This window comes from Theropithecus gelada, chromosome X (genome assembly GCF_003255815.1).
Source record: "Theropithecus gelada isolate Dixy chromosome X, Tgel_1.0, whole genome shotgun sequence".
Classification (NCBI taxonomy): Eukaryota; Metazoa; Chordata; class Mammalia; order Primates; family Cercopithecidae; genus Theropithecus; species Theropithecus gelada.
The window spans coordinates 152,680,415-152,697,660 of NC_037689.1; the positions used below are offsets into that span (position 1 = coordinate 152,680,415).

At 37.5% G+C, this 17,246-nt stretch overlaps 1 protein-coding gene across 1 annotated transcript in view; it reads right to left on the reverse strand.

Annotated features, from left to right (window-relative positions):
- The window catches only part of TMLHE (trimethyllysine hydroxylase, epsilon), a 116,150-nt gene that overhangs the window by 20,539 nt on the left and 78,365 nt on the right, over positions 1-17,246 (reverse strand). Inside the window, exons 3-4 of the mRNA XM_025373149.1 lie at positions 6,456-6,632; positions 1,718-1,997 (exon numbers count right to left, since the gene is read on the reverse strand). Coding sequence (XP_025228934.1) covers positions 1,718-1,997; positions 6,456-6,632 — 457 coding nt within the window. The remainder of the gene's footprint in view (positions 1-1,717; positions 1,998-6,455; positions 6,633-17,246) is intronic.

A 17,246-nucleotide genomic window follows, 5' to 3' on the forward strand; every position in this document is an offset into this window, starting at 1 on the left:
AGCTATTTGAAATGTTCATTCTTGTCTTTCAAAACTCTTTCCAATACCTTCTTTAGTTACTCACAAATAACAATAGATTTTTTTGGTTCCAGAATTTCATCCATAAGGTGAAATTCAACTGTTTCATAAGGTGAAACAGTTGAACACGCTAGTCTTGACAATTCTGTCATTTATTAACATTCTAGAAAATTGGGGAGAAAACTGTGAAAGTATCATATTGTATTATGAAAGCTTAGAGAATTATCTCACTCTGATTATGTGCCCAGTTTTCATAGCCTTCATAAATTCAAGGTTCTTTTCTATGCTCACGATTCTTTCACAGAAAAAGATGATGTAGCTGCTTCTAGAAGTGATTTTTTTAAACTTTATTTACTATTTTTATAGCTGTTGTCTTTCATTAGTACCATTTTTTCAATAATGGTGGTCATTTCCTAGTATTTGGTATAATCCAATTTGCAAGGATGACTGAAGAGTTCTCATATTCTTTATAAGACACAGAAGTGATTAATGTAGATCCTCACTCATCTTTTGGACATGGAGGAATAAGGAAAAGAGAACAGGATAGTTTCTGTTAGCAAGTATTTGGTGAGACTTGCTGTACCATTGTTGTTGTGCCTCTCCTTGAAGTATACATCATATATTTTGATTTTGTAATTATTTTCCTGGTGGGCTCAAATCTGACTAAAGGTCACTTTAATTCTTTAGCTTTCAAAGTTCATCTTATTTTCCGAACCCTTGAAATTCAAATAGGAAATGCTCTTCCTTTTGAACTATCATCCCTAAAGCTGTCTCAATTTATTGCTTACCAGCACAGTTTCTTTCACTTGAAAATTCTCAAACTGTGATTCAAACTGAGGGCTCACAGATGCTGTTAATTATGCTCTACCAGCATAGGGCAGAAGACCCAGCATACTATCTACTACAAAATGAGCTATATCTGGATCTTATTAAGTAAAAGGAAAGTACCAATTATAATGAAGTAGGTTGACATCACACTTAATACTATAGAAGATTAATCTATATACCACCCAGAAGTGTGGAATGGTAATGAAAAGAACAATGTATTTAAGATTAGGAAACCTGGGCTATTTGAATTCAAGTTCTATTGTTTACTAGTAGAGTGCTCCTGGGCAAGACACTTGGTATATTTGAGTGTCAGTGCCTCATCAGCAAAACGGGGACAAAACACACTGATCAGGATTACTAATAATGCATGGGAATGTGCTGGCTGAATGCTATATAGCCTTCTAAGGCAGTGTTATTAACAGTCAGTCTCTGAATCAAGCCATAGGAATCCCAGAAGGTCAAATTGAACAGATGGGAAAATAGAGGACAGCGGGGGTCGAGTGTGTGTGTGTGTAATGGATACGCCTATGGTCACACAACTACTTGATAGTAGAACTCAGACTACTATCCAGTTCTCCTTACAGTCAGTGTTTTTTTCCAGTGTACAATAATACCTGTCACTTGGGATCACTGGATTAGAAACATATTACCAATGACTCTGTAGTCATCATTATATTTTACACGTAAGTGTATTTAGAGATTAGAAATCCAGACTTCAAATAAAGCACTGCAAGTGGGAGTCCCCTTATTCATGCTACAAAATATTCTGGATTGAAAACAAGGGTGACCATACCTGTTACATTTATTTATTGGTGCTCATGCTCTGGAAATTAATTATAGTACTGTGGATTTTTGGAAAGAAATGAATTACCTGATTAAGCTGATCCTTTCTGCCAACTTCTCTGTGTGCTCTTGAGTGGGAGGGACATTTTCTACAAATGCAATTCCATAGAGCAGAAAGTTTTGCAGAAACTTCTTCAGTCCCTCGTTGGTTTCTAAGAAGCTCTGGCAATCTACAGATGGGACTTGGGCTTGCTGGTAGATTTCAGCATTCCATAGTATTCTAGGCTGGATGACTTTTTGTTTCTGCCCTTCATAGCTGTTTTTCACCAGCCAATTCAAATCATATTTAGTCACATGACCATCTGGCCCTTTTAAGGGGAAAAATAAAAGGCACTGAAATAATAATTACAAATAATGTCAATATTTGTAATTGGTTACAAATTATAATTGGTTACAACTAGTTAAGAATCTTTTTCTTAGCAATCAGTTATCCAATACTATATTGTTTATGAAACCAAATTAAAATGAGTGCCTAGAATGTTTCTGAGACAGAAATATGTGTGGTTTGAGTGGTATGCATGAATAAATGAATGAACAAATAAATCTTCCCAGAGGCTAAATAAATTTACAGAATTATAGTTACTTAGTAAAAGACCTTCTGGAAAATTCATCAAGTCATCAAAGAATGATAATCCAAGTAGGCTTTTACAAATCTACTTGGCACTCTCTCCCCTTGCCCCAATCCCTGTCTTCCATCTATATAGGAACTGAGAATGTTTGAGGTAGAAGGGGCTAATCTTTATTTTAAAGATGGAGAAAAAGTCAGTGACTCACTCAGGATCACACAACTAAGTACTATAGGTGGTACTAGAACCTCAACTTCTTGCTGCTAGAAGTTCAATACTGCCTTCCTCTTCTACATGATATAGGACATTGCTGTCTAATTATATGACATCAACACAATACAGTAAAATGACTTTGTAAGTGGCTTCACCTGCTGTGCACCCCCACCCCAAAAAAGTTGAAAACCAACCCCAAAATGCTTTAGAAAATCTTCAGGATAAGCAAAGGAAGCAGCAGAAGGAGTGAAAGGCTATGTTGACAACTTGTCTCTCCTTTTTACTTCTCTCTCTCTTTTCCTCCCTCCCCTTGATAAAAAAAAGTATCACACTTTGGATAATTTGGAAAGCATAAAAAAGTATGAGGAAATTAAAAGTCACCATGTTTATCATTCTATCACCCAGATGAAATTATGATTGACATCCTGGCATCATTCCTTCCAGTTTTTCTATATATTCTCCTATTTTATGTAATTTATATATATATAAATATAGTTTATATAATTTACATATATATAAAATTTGGGACTCTGCCATTGTCGCTTAACATTTTAACAATTTTTAAAATTAAATTTTATCATTTTAAAAATTCAACCTTCATTAAAATTAATTTTTAAAGCTTACAAAACGTACACTACCAAGATTTACCTAACCAATCTATTCTTCTGCGTATGTACATTTATTTTTAAAATTTTCCTATTATTTATTTATTTTTTTTTTTTGAGACTGAGTCTGGCTCTGTCGCCCAGGCTGGAGTGCGGTGGCCGGATCTCAGCTCACTGCAAGCTCCGCCTCCCGGGTTCACGCCATTCTCCTGCCTCAGCCTCCCGAGTAGCTGGGACTACAGGCGCCCGCCACCTCGCCCGGCTAGTTTTTTGTATTTTTTAGTAGAGACGGGGTTTCACCGCGTTAGCCAGGATGGTCTCGATCTCCTGACCTCGTGATCCGCCCGTCTCGGCCTCCCAAAGTGCTGGGATTACAGGCTTGAGCCACCGCGCCCAGCCTTCCTATTATTTATTAGTGATCATCTTTAACCATATTTCTAATAATTTAGAAATAGAACGTGTATTACATTTCTTCAAAGTTTGTATCTTTGTATTTAGAAATTTCAAAGATATAAACTTTTAAGAGTTCTGATACACATAATCAAATTACTTTCTAGCAAGTCTACTTATCTTCATTCCCTCCAACAGCACATATTGTGTCCATCAAAATGGAGTATGCTTATACTTAAAATATATTTTTTTCTAATTTGGTAACTAAAGTAGAACTGCTATCTTGTAATAATTTTAACTTATTTGCTTACTAATAAGGCTAATAAGAATACTTTTTATATTTGTTAGACATCTATGTTTCTTTAATGCAGGGGCTACCAAACTATGGTTTATGAGTCAAATCTGGTGCTTGGTTTTGTAATGCCTGTTTCAGAACACATCTGTCCATTTTGTTACATATTGTTTATAGCTCCATTCACTCACATAGCCCACAAAGTTTAAAAATATTTACCATCTGGCTCTTTACAGAAAATGTTTGCTGACTCCTGCTTTAATGATTTGTCCGTTCAGTCCTTTCTCACATTTTTCTATTGGAATACTTGTACTTTTCTTACAATTTAGCAATAGCACCTTACATATTAAGGATTTTTAGTCTTTGGCATACATTTTGCTAATATTTTGCCTGTTTTTAAATAAACCTTTCTATGGCATTTTTTTCTATCGTACATAAATTAGTAGTCAATGCATGCATTGTAAGCATGTTTTTCCTCCAATGCTTTTTCTTTTAACTTTTTTATTTGGAGATAATAGATTCATAGGATGTTGAAAAGAAATGTGTAGGAAAGTCCCATGAGCTCTTCCCCAAGACTTCCTTGATGTTAACATGTTATACAGCCACACTACAATACCCAAACCAAGAAAGTGGTATTGGTACAATCCATTGGGCTTATTCAGATTTAACCAGTTAAACATATGTTCATTTGTGTGCATAGCTCTTTGCAGTGTAATTACATGTGTAACTTTGTGTAACCACTACCACAATCAAGATACTCAACCATGACTCCTTCGTGTTACCCTTTTATAGCTACATCTGCCACCTCCTACCCCTGCATCTCTAACTTCTGGCAACCAATAATCTGTTCTCTATAATTATGTTATTTCATGACTGTTACATAAATGAAATAATGCAGATTGGCTTTTTCACTTCAGCATAATTTAACTGAGGTTCTTCCAAGTTATGTGTCATTAGTTCGTTCCTTTTCATTGCTGTAAGTAGCATTTTATTATATGGATGGTTTATTTAACCATTCAACCATTGGGTAGTTTCCAGTTCTTGGTTGTTACAAATAATGCTGATGTGAACATTAATGTACAGGGTTTTATGTGAACATAAGTTTTCATTTATTTGGGATAAATGCCCAGAAGTGTGATTTCTGGGTTGCATGTCTGGTTTTTTTGTAAGAAATTACCAAACTGTTTTCTAGAGTGTACCATTTTACATTCCTATAAGCAATGTATGAGTGATAGAATTTCTCTGCATCTTCTCTAGTATTTGGTGTAGTTGCTGTTTTTTAATTTAGTCATTCTGATAGGTATGTAGTGAAATCTCATTGTGATATTAACTTTCATTTCTCTAACAGCTAATAATGTTGAACATCTTTTCATACGTTTATTTGCCATCTGTATATCCTATTCAGGAAAATGTCTGAGCATATCTTTTATCCATTTTAAAATTGTATTGCTTGTTTTCTATGCTGAGTTTTAAGAGTTTAGTCCTAGTGCAAGTCAGGACCTTAAGATGTTCTCATATGTTCTTTTCTTGAAGTTTTATAGGTTTATGTTTTACATTTACGTCCACAATCTACTATGAGTTGGTTTTTATATAAGGTGTGAGACTTGGGTTGAGGTTCTTTTATTTTTTGATTATGGACATCCAATTGCTCCGGCACCAATTATTGAAAAGACTATCCTTCCTCCATTGAATGGCTTTTGCACTTTTGCCAAAGATAAGTTGACTATATTTCTGTGGATCTATTTCTGGGTTCTCTATTCTATTCCATTGATCTATGTATCTGTCCCTCCACCAATACCACATTGTCTTGATTACTGCAGTCTTAACATCAGGAAGTGATTTCTTCCCACTTAATTCTTCATTTTAAAAATTGTGTTGGCTTTCCTAGGGCCTGTATATTTCCATTTAAATTTTAGAGGAAGCTTGTTTATAATTATTAAAAAATCTTGCTTATATTTTGACAGGAATTACATTAAAACTATACATCAATTTGGAGAAAACTGACATCATTACTATGTTGAGTCTTCCAATCCATGAACATGATTTGCTTCTCCATGTATTTATGTCTTCTTTGATTTCTTTCATCAGCATTTAATAATTTTTATAATATAGATCCTATACATATTTTGTTAGATGATACCTAAATATTTAAATTTATTTGAAGCTACTGAAATGGTCATTTTTCATTTCAGTTTTTGCATGTTTAAGTATATAGAAATATGATTGATTTTTGTGTGTTGATCTTGTGTCCTGTGACCTTACTGAACTTATTTATTAGTTTTCATAGTTTTATTACAGATTACTTGAGGTAGTCTATGTTAGGCTATCATGTATCTGCAAATAAAGAGTTTTGTGTACAAATTTTATTAATTTTTCTTGACTTACTGTAATACAATTTTCAGTACTATGATAAATAAGAGTGGTGAGAGCGGATGTTAAATAATAGTGGTAAGAGTGGGCATCCTTGCCATGTTCCCTGTCTTAGAGGGAAAGCATTCAGTCTCACCATTAAGTATAATGTTAGCTGTGGATTGTAACAATTTTATATGAAGAGAAAAATGTTTCAAAAAATCCTTCCAAAACAAGAAAAAAAGAAAAATAACTATTAACCTATTTTTGAAAGGAACAAACCATTTTCCACAAAATAACTGTCCTTCAGAACAGTACCCCCAAAGAAGATCAAGTCTCCTGTCCACTCACAAGTAAAGAAGAGTGTGGTCTCGTCCAGACGAATGTTCTTTGGCTTGATACATAAATCCACACTGGCAGTATCCAGGCTGCGCTGGTGAGTCTTAGAGTTGTAGCACGATGCTGAGCGGCAGTGGTCTCGAAGCCAGACATAATCAAAGCGCATCACGGTATTAGCATATTTCAGCTCTAGGGAAAAGATCACGTTCATCAGAAATCAGCATCCAGAAAACTTCCTTCTAAAAGTCTTCTACCAAGAAATAAGCAAGAGCAATAAGGGTTGAGGGGAGGGACTTGCCCCTTACCAGATATTAAAATATACTGTAGAACTTCTATAATTAAAATGGTGTAATGTTGTATTTAAATAGATAAAATGATGGAAGAGTATAAAAAGCCCAGAAATATACCCAAATGCATATGGAAATCTGATATGTAATAAAGTGACAGCAAAAGTCATTGAGGAAAAGATGAATTTTTAAATAAATGGTGTTGGGACAACTAGATAGAACTTGGGAAAAGATAAATTTGTGTCTATATGTCATGTTGTCAGAAGGTCATCAAGATAAACTCAAAATATATAAGTACTAAATTTAGAATATGAAACCATTCAAGTATCAAAAGAAGGAAGCATAGGTGTGTAGAGGATATATAGGAGGTGATATGGTTTGGCTCTGTGTCCCCACCCAAATCTCATGTTGAATTATAATCCCCAGTGTTAGGGCAGGGACCTAGTGGGAGGTGATCGGATCATGGGGGTGAATTCCCCTTTGCTGTTCTCCTGAAAGTGACTGAGCTCTCACAAGATCTGGTTGTTTAAAAGTGTGTGGCACTTTCGCCTTCACTTTCTCCTGCTTTGCCATGGTAAGATGTGCTTGCTTCCCCTCACTTTCCACCATGATTGTAAGTTTCCTGAGGCCTCCCAGCCATGCTTCCTGTACAGCCTGCAGAACTGTGAGTCAATTAAACCTCTTTTCTTCATAAAGTACCCAGTTTCAGGTAGTTCTTTATAGCCAAGTGAGAATAAACAAACACAGAAAATTGTTACCAGGGAAGTGGGGCATTGCTATAAAGATACATGAAAATGTGGAAGCAACTTTGGAACTGGGTAACAGGCAGAGATTGGAACAGTTTGGAGGGCTCCGAAGAAGACAGAAAGGTGAGGGAAAGTTAGGAACTTCCTAGAGACTTCTTGAATAGTTTTGACCAAAATGCTGATAGCGATGTGAACAGTGAAGTCCATACTGAGGTGGTCTCAGATGGAGATGAGGAACTTATTGGGAACTGGAGTAATGGTCACTCTCGCTATGCTTTATCAGAGACTGGCAGCATTGTGGCCCTGCTCTAGGGATTTGTGGAACTTTCAACTTGAGAGAGATGATTTAGGGTATCTGGCAGAAGAAATGTCTAATCAGCAAAGTGTTCAAGATGTGGCCTGGCTGCTTCTAACAGTGTACGCTCATATGCATTTGCAAAGAGATGGTCTGAAATTGGAACTTATAGTTAAAAGGGAAACAGTATAAAAGGTTGGAAAATTTGCAGTGAGACCATGTGGTGGGAAACAAACCATTTTCTGGAAGGAATTCAAGGCTGCAGAAATTTCCATAAGCAAAGAGAAGCCAAATGTTAATATCCAAGACAATGGGGGGAAATGTCTCCAGGGCATCTCAGAGACCTTTGCAGCAGCCCCTCCCATTACAGGCCCTGAGGCCAAGAGGGAAAAAAGAGTTTTGTGGGCCATGCCTAGGGCCCTACTGCTCTATGTAGCCTTGGGACACGGCCCCCATGTCCCTTGGCTCTATGTCTCAGCTGCTTCAGCTCTAGCCATGGCTAAAAGGGACCAAGGAACAGCTTGGGCCATTGCTTCAGAGGATGCAAGCCCCAAGCCTTGGTGGCTTCCATGTATTATTGGGCCTATGGGTGCCCAGAAGACAAGAGTTGAGGCTTGGGAGCCTCTGCATAGATTTCAGAGGATGGATGGAAATGCCTGGATATCCAGGCAGAAGTCTACTGCAGGGGCAGAGCCCTCATGAAGAACCTCTCCTAGGGTAGTGTGGAGGAGAAATGTGGGGTTGGAGGCCCCACACAGAGTCCCCACTAGGGCACTGCCTAGTGGAACTATGAGAAGAGGGCCACCGTCCTCCAGACCCCAGAATGGTAGATCCACCAATAACTTGCACTGTGCACCTGGAAAAGCCACAGCCACTCAATGCCAGCCTGTGAAAGCACTCCCAGACGCTGTACCCTGCAAAGCCAGAGGGGCATAGCTGTCCAAGGCCATGGGAACCCACTCCTTGAATCAGCATGCCCTGGATGTGAGACATGGTATCAAAGGAGATTATTTTGGAGCTTTAAGATTTAATGACTGCCCTGTTGGGTTTTGAACTTTCATGGGGCCTGTAGCCCCTTGGCTTTGGCCAATTTCTCCCATTTGGAATGGGAGCATTTACCCAATGCCTGTACCCCCATTGTATCTTGGAAGTAACAAACTTGTTTTTGATTTTACAAGCTCATAGGTGGAAGAGACTAGCCTTGTCTCAGATGAGACTTTGAACTTGAACTTCTGAGTTAGTGCTGGAGTGAGTTAAGACTTTAGGAGACTGTTGGAAGGTGTGATTGGTTTTGAAATGTGAAAAGATGTAAGATTTGGGAGGGGCTAGGAGTGAAATGGTGGAATGATACGGTTTGTCTCTTTGTCCCCACCCAAATCTCAGGTTGAATTGTAATCCCCAATGTTGGGGGAGGGACCTGGTGGGAGGTGATTGGATCATGGGGGCAAATTCCCCCCTTGCTGCTCTCATGATAGTGAGTTCTCATGAGATCTGGTTGTTTAAAAGTGTGTAGCACTTCCCCCTTTGCTGTCTCTCTCCCCTGCTCCACCATGCTTGCTTCCCCTTTACCGTCTACCAAGATTTTAAGTTTCCTGAGGCCTCCTAGCCATGCTTCCTGTACAGCCTATGGAACTGTGAGTTAATTAAATTTCTTTTCTTCATAAATTAACCATTCTCTGGGAGTTCTTTATGGCAGTGTGAGAACAGACTAATACAGGAGGTCCTTGTACTATTTTAGCAACTAACCTTCTGTTAATTTGAAGTTATAGCAAAATCAAAAAATTACAAAAAAACAAAGACTTTCTATACATTAGGTTACTCATTTAGAAAAGGTAAATAAAGTGTGTGACCCAATTTACAAAAGAAAAGAAAAAATAAGTTATGTCTTCATATAATTCAAAAAAATAAATTTCTGATGGATTAAAGTACAAAAAATTAAAACTGTGAAACATTAAATATTGACAACCTTGAGGTAAGAAAGGTTGTTGTAATATGACACAAAAGGCATAGAGATAAATTTGTCTATATTAAAATAAATACCTTCTGTTCTGCAAACAATATAAAAGCAAAGTTAAAAGACAAGTAACAGGAAAAAATATTTGTAACATAAAAGGATTAATATCCAGCATATAGAATAAACCTCTGAGATCATTAAAGATAAAAACCCAACAGAAAAATAGGTAAAGGATATCACTAAGGAAAGTCACCAGAAGTGACCGGTATACATATGAACTGCCCCCAGCCTTGTTAATAATCAAAGAAATGGGTATTTAAACCAAAATGTGATACCATTTTATACCAATCAGAGCAACAAAAATTTTAAAGGCTGATTAAAATGTGTTTTAAAGGATGTGGGGAAAAATGCATACTTGCAAACATTGGTAGTAGGAGTAAATATTGTTAAAGTTATACTATATGGCATCAGCAAGTTTCTATGAAAATAATTTAAAATGTGCATATTTGACCTAGAAATTCACCTCTCAGTATTTATCTTTTTTACTCTTGTACTTTATTTATTTATTTTATCTTTTAATATATATATTTTTATTTCATAGCTTCTGGGGCTCAAGTGGTTTTTGGTTACATGGATGAATTGTATATTAGCGAAGTCAGAGATTTCAGTGCACCCATAACCTGAGTAGTAGTGTACACTGAAACTGATAGGTAGTTTTTTATTCCTTATCCCCCTCCTTCCCTCTCCCCTTCTGAGTCTCCAATGTCCATTATACCACTCTGTATGCCTTTGCATAACATAGCTTAGCTCCCACTTATAAGTAAGAACATACTGTATTTGGTTTTTTATTCCTGAGTTACTTCACTTAGAATAATGGTCTCAAGCTCCATCCAAGTTGCTGCAAAATACATTATTTCATTCTTTATTATGGCTGAGTAGTATTCCATGGTGTATATATACATTTTCTTTATCTACTTATTGGTTGATGGGTACTGATGTTGGTTCCATATCTTTGCCATTGTAAATTGTGCTGTGATGAACATACACATACAGGTGTCTTTTTGATATAATGACTTCTTTTCCTTTGGGCAAATAGTAGTTCACCTCTCAGTATTTATCTTATAGAAAGTGTCACACATGTGGAGCAGCATATAAGGATATTCATAATAGTGATGGTTATAATAGTAAAAATAATTAGAAAAAAGACTAAATGTCTATCAGTGGGGAAGTGGAAGAATCGCTGAATAAACTGTGGTTTATCCACATTTTAAGATATTAAGCAATAGTTTTTAAAAACTGCTATACCTGTACCTCTCACATTCACTTTCATTGGTATTATCATTCTCATTTTAAGGACAACTAATTAAAGCTCAGAGATGCTAAGTAACTTTGTAAGAATATAATCATTAGGTGGTAGAGCTAGGACATGAACCCAAGTCGTGCAACCCCACAGCCTAGTACATTAATGTGTCTCAAAGTACAGCCTTGGGAGTCTGGAGGTGAGACTTCTTTTAGAAAAACACAATGAGGAGCTTGGCAGATTCTCTCCCCCAAAAGTATTGATAAAACTGGCCAAAATTTAAAAAGAACCATTTTAAGACTCTGGAAATTGTCCAAAGGTATACAGCAAATTGAGAAGTATTTATTCTATTTTTAATTTCTTTAGTAATAATACTGTTTCCTATAATTGCTATACCCATCTACATTCCCACCAACAGTGTACAAAAGTTCCTTTTTCTCCACACCCTTTCCAACACCTGTTATCTCTTGTCTTTTTGACAATAGGCATTCTAATGGGTGTCAGGTGGTATATCAGAGTAGTTTTTATTTGTATTTCTCTTATAATTAGTGATGTTGAGCATCTTATCATATAGGTGTTGGTCATTTGTATGTCTTCTTTGGGGAAATGTCTATTCAGATTCATTGACCATTTTTTAATTGGGTTATGTGTTCTGTTGCTATTGAGTTGTATGAATTCTTTATAAATTTTTGGATATTAATCCCTTATCACAAATACAGTTTGCAAATATTTTTTCCTAATCCCCAGGATATCTTTTCATTTTGTTGATTGTTTTCCTTTGCTGTACATAAGCTGGTTAGTTTGATGCTGTCTCATTTATTTATTTTGGTTTCTGTAGCCTAAGCAGTTGGTGTGAGATCCAAAAAAATAATTGCCAAGGCCAATGTCAAGGAGCTTTACAACATGTTTTCTTCTAGGAGTTTTATGGTTTCAGGTCTTATCCTTGTTTAAGTCTTTATCCATTTTGAGCTGATTTGTGTGTAGGATGATAAAGGTCCAATTTCATTCTTTTGCCTTCTGAGTATATGCCCAAAGGAAATGAAAGTACTACCTCATAAAGATACCTGCACTTCCATGTTCATTGCAGCATTATTCATGAAAGCCAAGGTATGGAAACAACCTAAATGTCTGTTGATGGATGAATGTAAAAAAAACTGTGGTATATATAGACAATGGAATATTATTCAGCTTTTTAAAAAGGAGATCTTGCCATTTGTCATAATATGGATGAACCTGGAGGACATTATGCTAAGTGAAATAAACCAGATACAGAAAAAAAATTTGCATGATCTCATTTGTATCTGGAATCTTAAAAAAAAGTCAATTAAATATATAGAGAGACTAAAACAGTGGTTACCAGGGCCAAGGGTAGGGGCATGGGTGAGGAAATGGGAGATGTATGGCTAAGGACACAAAGTAGCAGATATGTAGAATGAACAGATCTAGATATCTGTTACACAACAACATGAAGACTATAGTTTATAATAGTGCAATGTGTTTTGGATTTTTTCTAAATGAGTTAATTGTAGCTGTTCTTGCCACAAAAAATGGGTAACTATGTGAGATGATTGATATGTTAATTGCTTCATTATAGTAACAATTTTACTATCTATATGTATCTCATAATATCATGTCATATATTTTAAACATACACAATGCAATTTCTTTTAAAAAGCAAGTATTTGTTTACAAAAAACTACTGAACCTTGGGTAAAAATAGTGGGAATCTGTGGTGTATTTTAGCATGGGGTGCTCCCACTCCTATTCCTCCACCCCTAGCTCCAATCAGCAGTAGTTCCACGAAGGTGGGCTAAACCAAGAAAACCGGCAGCTTTGCTGTCAAAGATGACTAACGTGATTTGGAGCAGAGCATTCATAAAACCCCTATGCACCTGGGTGTTATCAAAAACAATTACGGAAGCCATACTGGTTGGAGCAAACAACAGACCCGAAGAACAGCCAGAAATCTAACCAGGCTATATAGGGAGTGAGAAAGCTATAATGGGCCTTGAAAAGCTCCCACACATCCCTAGTATTTGGAAGGTTGCATATGCATGCACTGCTGTGTGCACACTGAAGAGAGACTGGAAATGGCCCTAGTTATTTACATGTCTCTGGATGAAAATGAGGGTTTTTGTAGGAAACATGAGAATGACAGAAAGTAAAAACCAGGACAAACTTCTTGGGTTAGTCTGTTTGCATCATTATAGAGAAGTATCTGGGGCTAGGTAACTCGTAAAGAAAAGAGGTTTATTTGGCTCATGGTTCTGCAGGCTGTACAGAAAGCATAGTGCTGGCATCTGCTTCTGGTGAGGGCCTCAGGAAGCTCATAATCATGGCAGAAGGTGAAGGGGAGCTAGCACGACACATAGTGAGAGAGGGAGCGAGAGAGAGGGAAGAAGTGCCAGGCTCTTTTAAACAATTGGATCTTGTCTGAACTCATTACTGAGGGGCAGGCACCAAGCCATTCATGAGGGATTTGCCCTCATGACCCAAATAACTCCCATCAGGCCCCATTTCCAACACTGGAGATCACATTTCAACATGAGATTTGGAGGAGACAAACATCCAAACCATATTACTTGTAAATAGCTCAAACTTTGAGTGTATGCCTCAAACAACACACAGATCCTCTGGCAAAGGGTGGAAGCCTTATTAGATTAAGTTTTTTAAGCATAACCTCTGATCAATAGTTGGCTGGCCTCTAAACTATATCAGGAATTCTCAACCTGATGCTTCAAGTAGGCCTATGGACATCTGGGCCAGATAGTCTTTTTGTCACCAGGTGTCAGCAGCGTCTTCCTCTCCAGTTGTGACAACAAAAAATGTCTCCAGACAATGCCAAAGGTCCCCTGGGGGGCAAAATAGACCCCAATTGAGAGCCACTGGGCTATGGTGATCCCAGTGCAATGCTTAGGAAACCACAGTTAAAAATAAAAATAAGAAGTAAAAATAAAACCTGAGCAGAGACATCAGTGGCTACACACTGCAGGGGACAAAGACTCCACAGAATTACCACAGACAACAAAAAATACACAAGACAAACAAATACACAAAATACAAACAAATACACAAAAATATGCAACAATTACACTGCAGGGGACAAAGACTCCACAGAATTACCACAGACAACAAAAAAATACACAAAACAAACAAATACACAAAATACAAACAAATACACAAAAATATGCAACAATTACTCTGGGGACGTCAGAACTCAGTTTCCACAAAATGTTATCTAAAATGTTCCAGATTTTCAACAACAAGAAAAGATCATGAGATATGTGTAGAAACAGAAGGGTTACCTACACACAGAAAAAAACCCTCTGAGAATATTACAGAAAATCCTATTGCCTAAGTCAAATATGCAGATAGAAGGCAACTTATCTTCTGCAGAAAATGTCTTTCCCTTCTAATAGTCTTGAGCTTTACAGGAGAGAAGCAGAATGGACTATTGGGGCATCACCTCCATGTACCTATATTATTTCCTCATTATAAGCCAACACTTGTCTGTGATGGCAGGTATGCCTTATACAAGTGCTTTCAAGGTATACCCCAACTGGATGCTTGAAAATCCATAGCTACTGCACTTAATTGAAAGACTGTCTGATACAACTGATACTCTGAAATAGGGCTATTCATTTGGTGGTGCCCTACAGTTGGAGTTCTTGTCCTAGGGTATGTGGAATAATATGCAAAATTTGTGTGTGTGTGTGTGTAGAATTCTATAGGGTCTATAACCTAAAAACATTGAGAACCCTTTCCTTACAGTGACAAAAGTGAGTACCACTAACCCTTATTCAGTTTGGTCATTGCAGTGAGATGATGCACAGTTCAACAAACTATAGCTTATGGGTCAAATATAGTGTGTGACCTATTTTGTTTGGCTTGCAAGATAAAAAATGGATTTTACACTTTAAAAGTGTAATAAAACAAAAACAAAACAAAGAAAATCACTGTAATGGTTAACTCTACGTGTCAATTTGACTGTACCATGGGGTGCCCAGATACGGGGCTAAACATTAATTCTGGGTGTATCTGTGAGAGTGTTTCTGGAAGAAATTAGCATTTAAATCAATAAACTGAGTAGAGTACATTGCCTTCTGCAACGCGGGGATAATTCTGTCTGCCTGCTTGAGCTGGGATATTGGTCTTTTCCTGTACTTGGACTGAAACTTACATCATCAACCTTCCATTTTAGGCCTTTGAACTTCGACTAGAACTTAGATTGATTCTCCTGGTTCTTTTTTTAAAAATGTTTTTATTATACTTTAAGTTCTAGGGTACATGTGCACAACGTGCAGATTTGTTACATCTGTATACATGTGCCATGTTGTTTCTCTGGAGAATACTGACTAATATAGATATTGGTACTGAGAAGTAGGGTACTGCTCTAACAAATACCTAAAACTGTGGAAGCAGCTTTGGAAATGAGTAATGGGGGAGACGCTGTAAGAGTTTTGAGGTACATGCTAGAAAAAAGCCTAGATTACTGTGAAGGGATTGCTAATGGTATTTCTGGTAAGAGGTCAGAAAAAAAAGAGGACAGCTGGAGAGAAAGCCTCCATGTTCCTAGAGAATATAAATAATTGTAAACAGAATGCTGGTAGAAATATGAATGGTAAAGGCCATTCTGATGAGGTCTCAGATGGAAAAGAGGAACATGCTACTGGACAATGGAAAAAAAAAGTGACACTTTTTATAAAGTGGCAAAAAACTTAGCTGCAAAGTGATGAGAGAGCAGTTGGTTCCTTCTGACTGCTTATAGTAAAATGTGAGAAGAGATAAATGAATTGAAGAAGGAACTGTTAAACAAAAAGGAACCAGGACTTAAGAGATTTAGAAAACTCTCAGTTTATCCATATTGCAAAGAATGAGAGAGTATGTTTGAAAGGGAATACTAAGGGTGTGGCTGATCCACATTTGATAAGGAGATAAGTGTGTGCATGAACCATGGTCCTACTCAGCCATCTCAACAGAAGCCATAAACAGAGATGGGATTATACCAGCAGAAAAACTGCCAGCTGGGACCAAAAAGAACAGAGAAAATGGGACAAAATTGAGAGAGTTGTGCATATGCTATTTATTCCTCAAGAAAAGGGAAGAGTGAGGCTAAAGGCAATTTAGAGATCATCAGGGCACCATTCCCACCACAGGCCTAAGGGGCAGGGCTAGTTCTTCCTCAGTTTCAAAAGGCGTAGTCACCTCAAAGAGTCTCAAGGGCAGGGCTGCTGCTAAATTTTGGGCTTAGCTGGGACCCATCACTTTTTCCTTCCTTCTCATTTCTCCCCCGTCCCTGCCCGTTTTTTTTTTTTTTTTTTTTTTTTGAGACAGAGTCTCACTCTGTCACCTAGGCTAGAGTGCAGTGGTATGATCTCAGCTTACTGCAGCCTCCACCTCCTGGGTTCAAGCGATTCTCCTGCCTCCACCTCCCTGGTAGCTAGGACTACAGGTGCCCACCACCACGCCCAGCTAATTTTTTTATTTTTAGTAGAAACGAGGTTTTGCTGTGTTGGTCAGGCTGGTCTTGAACTCCTGACCTCAAGTGATCTGCCTGCCTCAGCCTTCCAAAGTGCTGGTATTACAGGCATGAGCCACCTGGCACCCGGCCTTATTTCTCTCTGTTTGGAATGGGAATGTCTCTATTGTGCCTGTCCCACCATCCTATTTTGGAAGCACATACTTATCTGGTTTCACAGGAGAAGAAATTTTGCCTCAGGATAAATTGTACCTCAAGTCTCACCCATATCTAATTTAGATGAGATTTAGTTAAGACTTTGGAATTTTCATCTTTAGAGTGGATGCTGGAATGAGTTAAGACTTGGGGTTGTTGGGATGGAATGTATATATTTTATGTGAGAAGAATATGAATTTGGGGAATCTAGGGGTGGAATGTAATAGACTGAATTGAGTCTCCCCTAAGTCCATATGTTAAAGTTCTAATCCCCAATGTGATGGTATCTGGAGATGGAGACTTTAGGAGATAATTAGGCCTGAGGGTAGATTCCTAATGATGGTATTAGTGCTCTTATAACAAGGGATGAGATGGAGCCCTTTATCTCTCCACCATGTGAAGATACAGCAAGAAGGCAGAAGGCAGCCATCTGCAAGCCAGGAAGAGTCCTCACCAGAACTTGACTATGCTGGTGCCCTGATGTTGGATTTCATAGCCTCCAGAACTGTGAGAAATAAATGTCTGTTGTTTAAGCCACCTAGGCTAT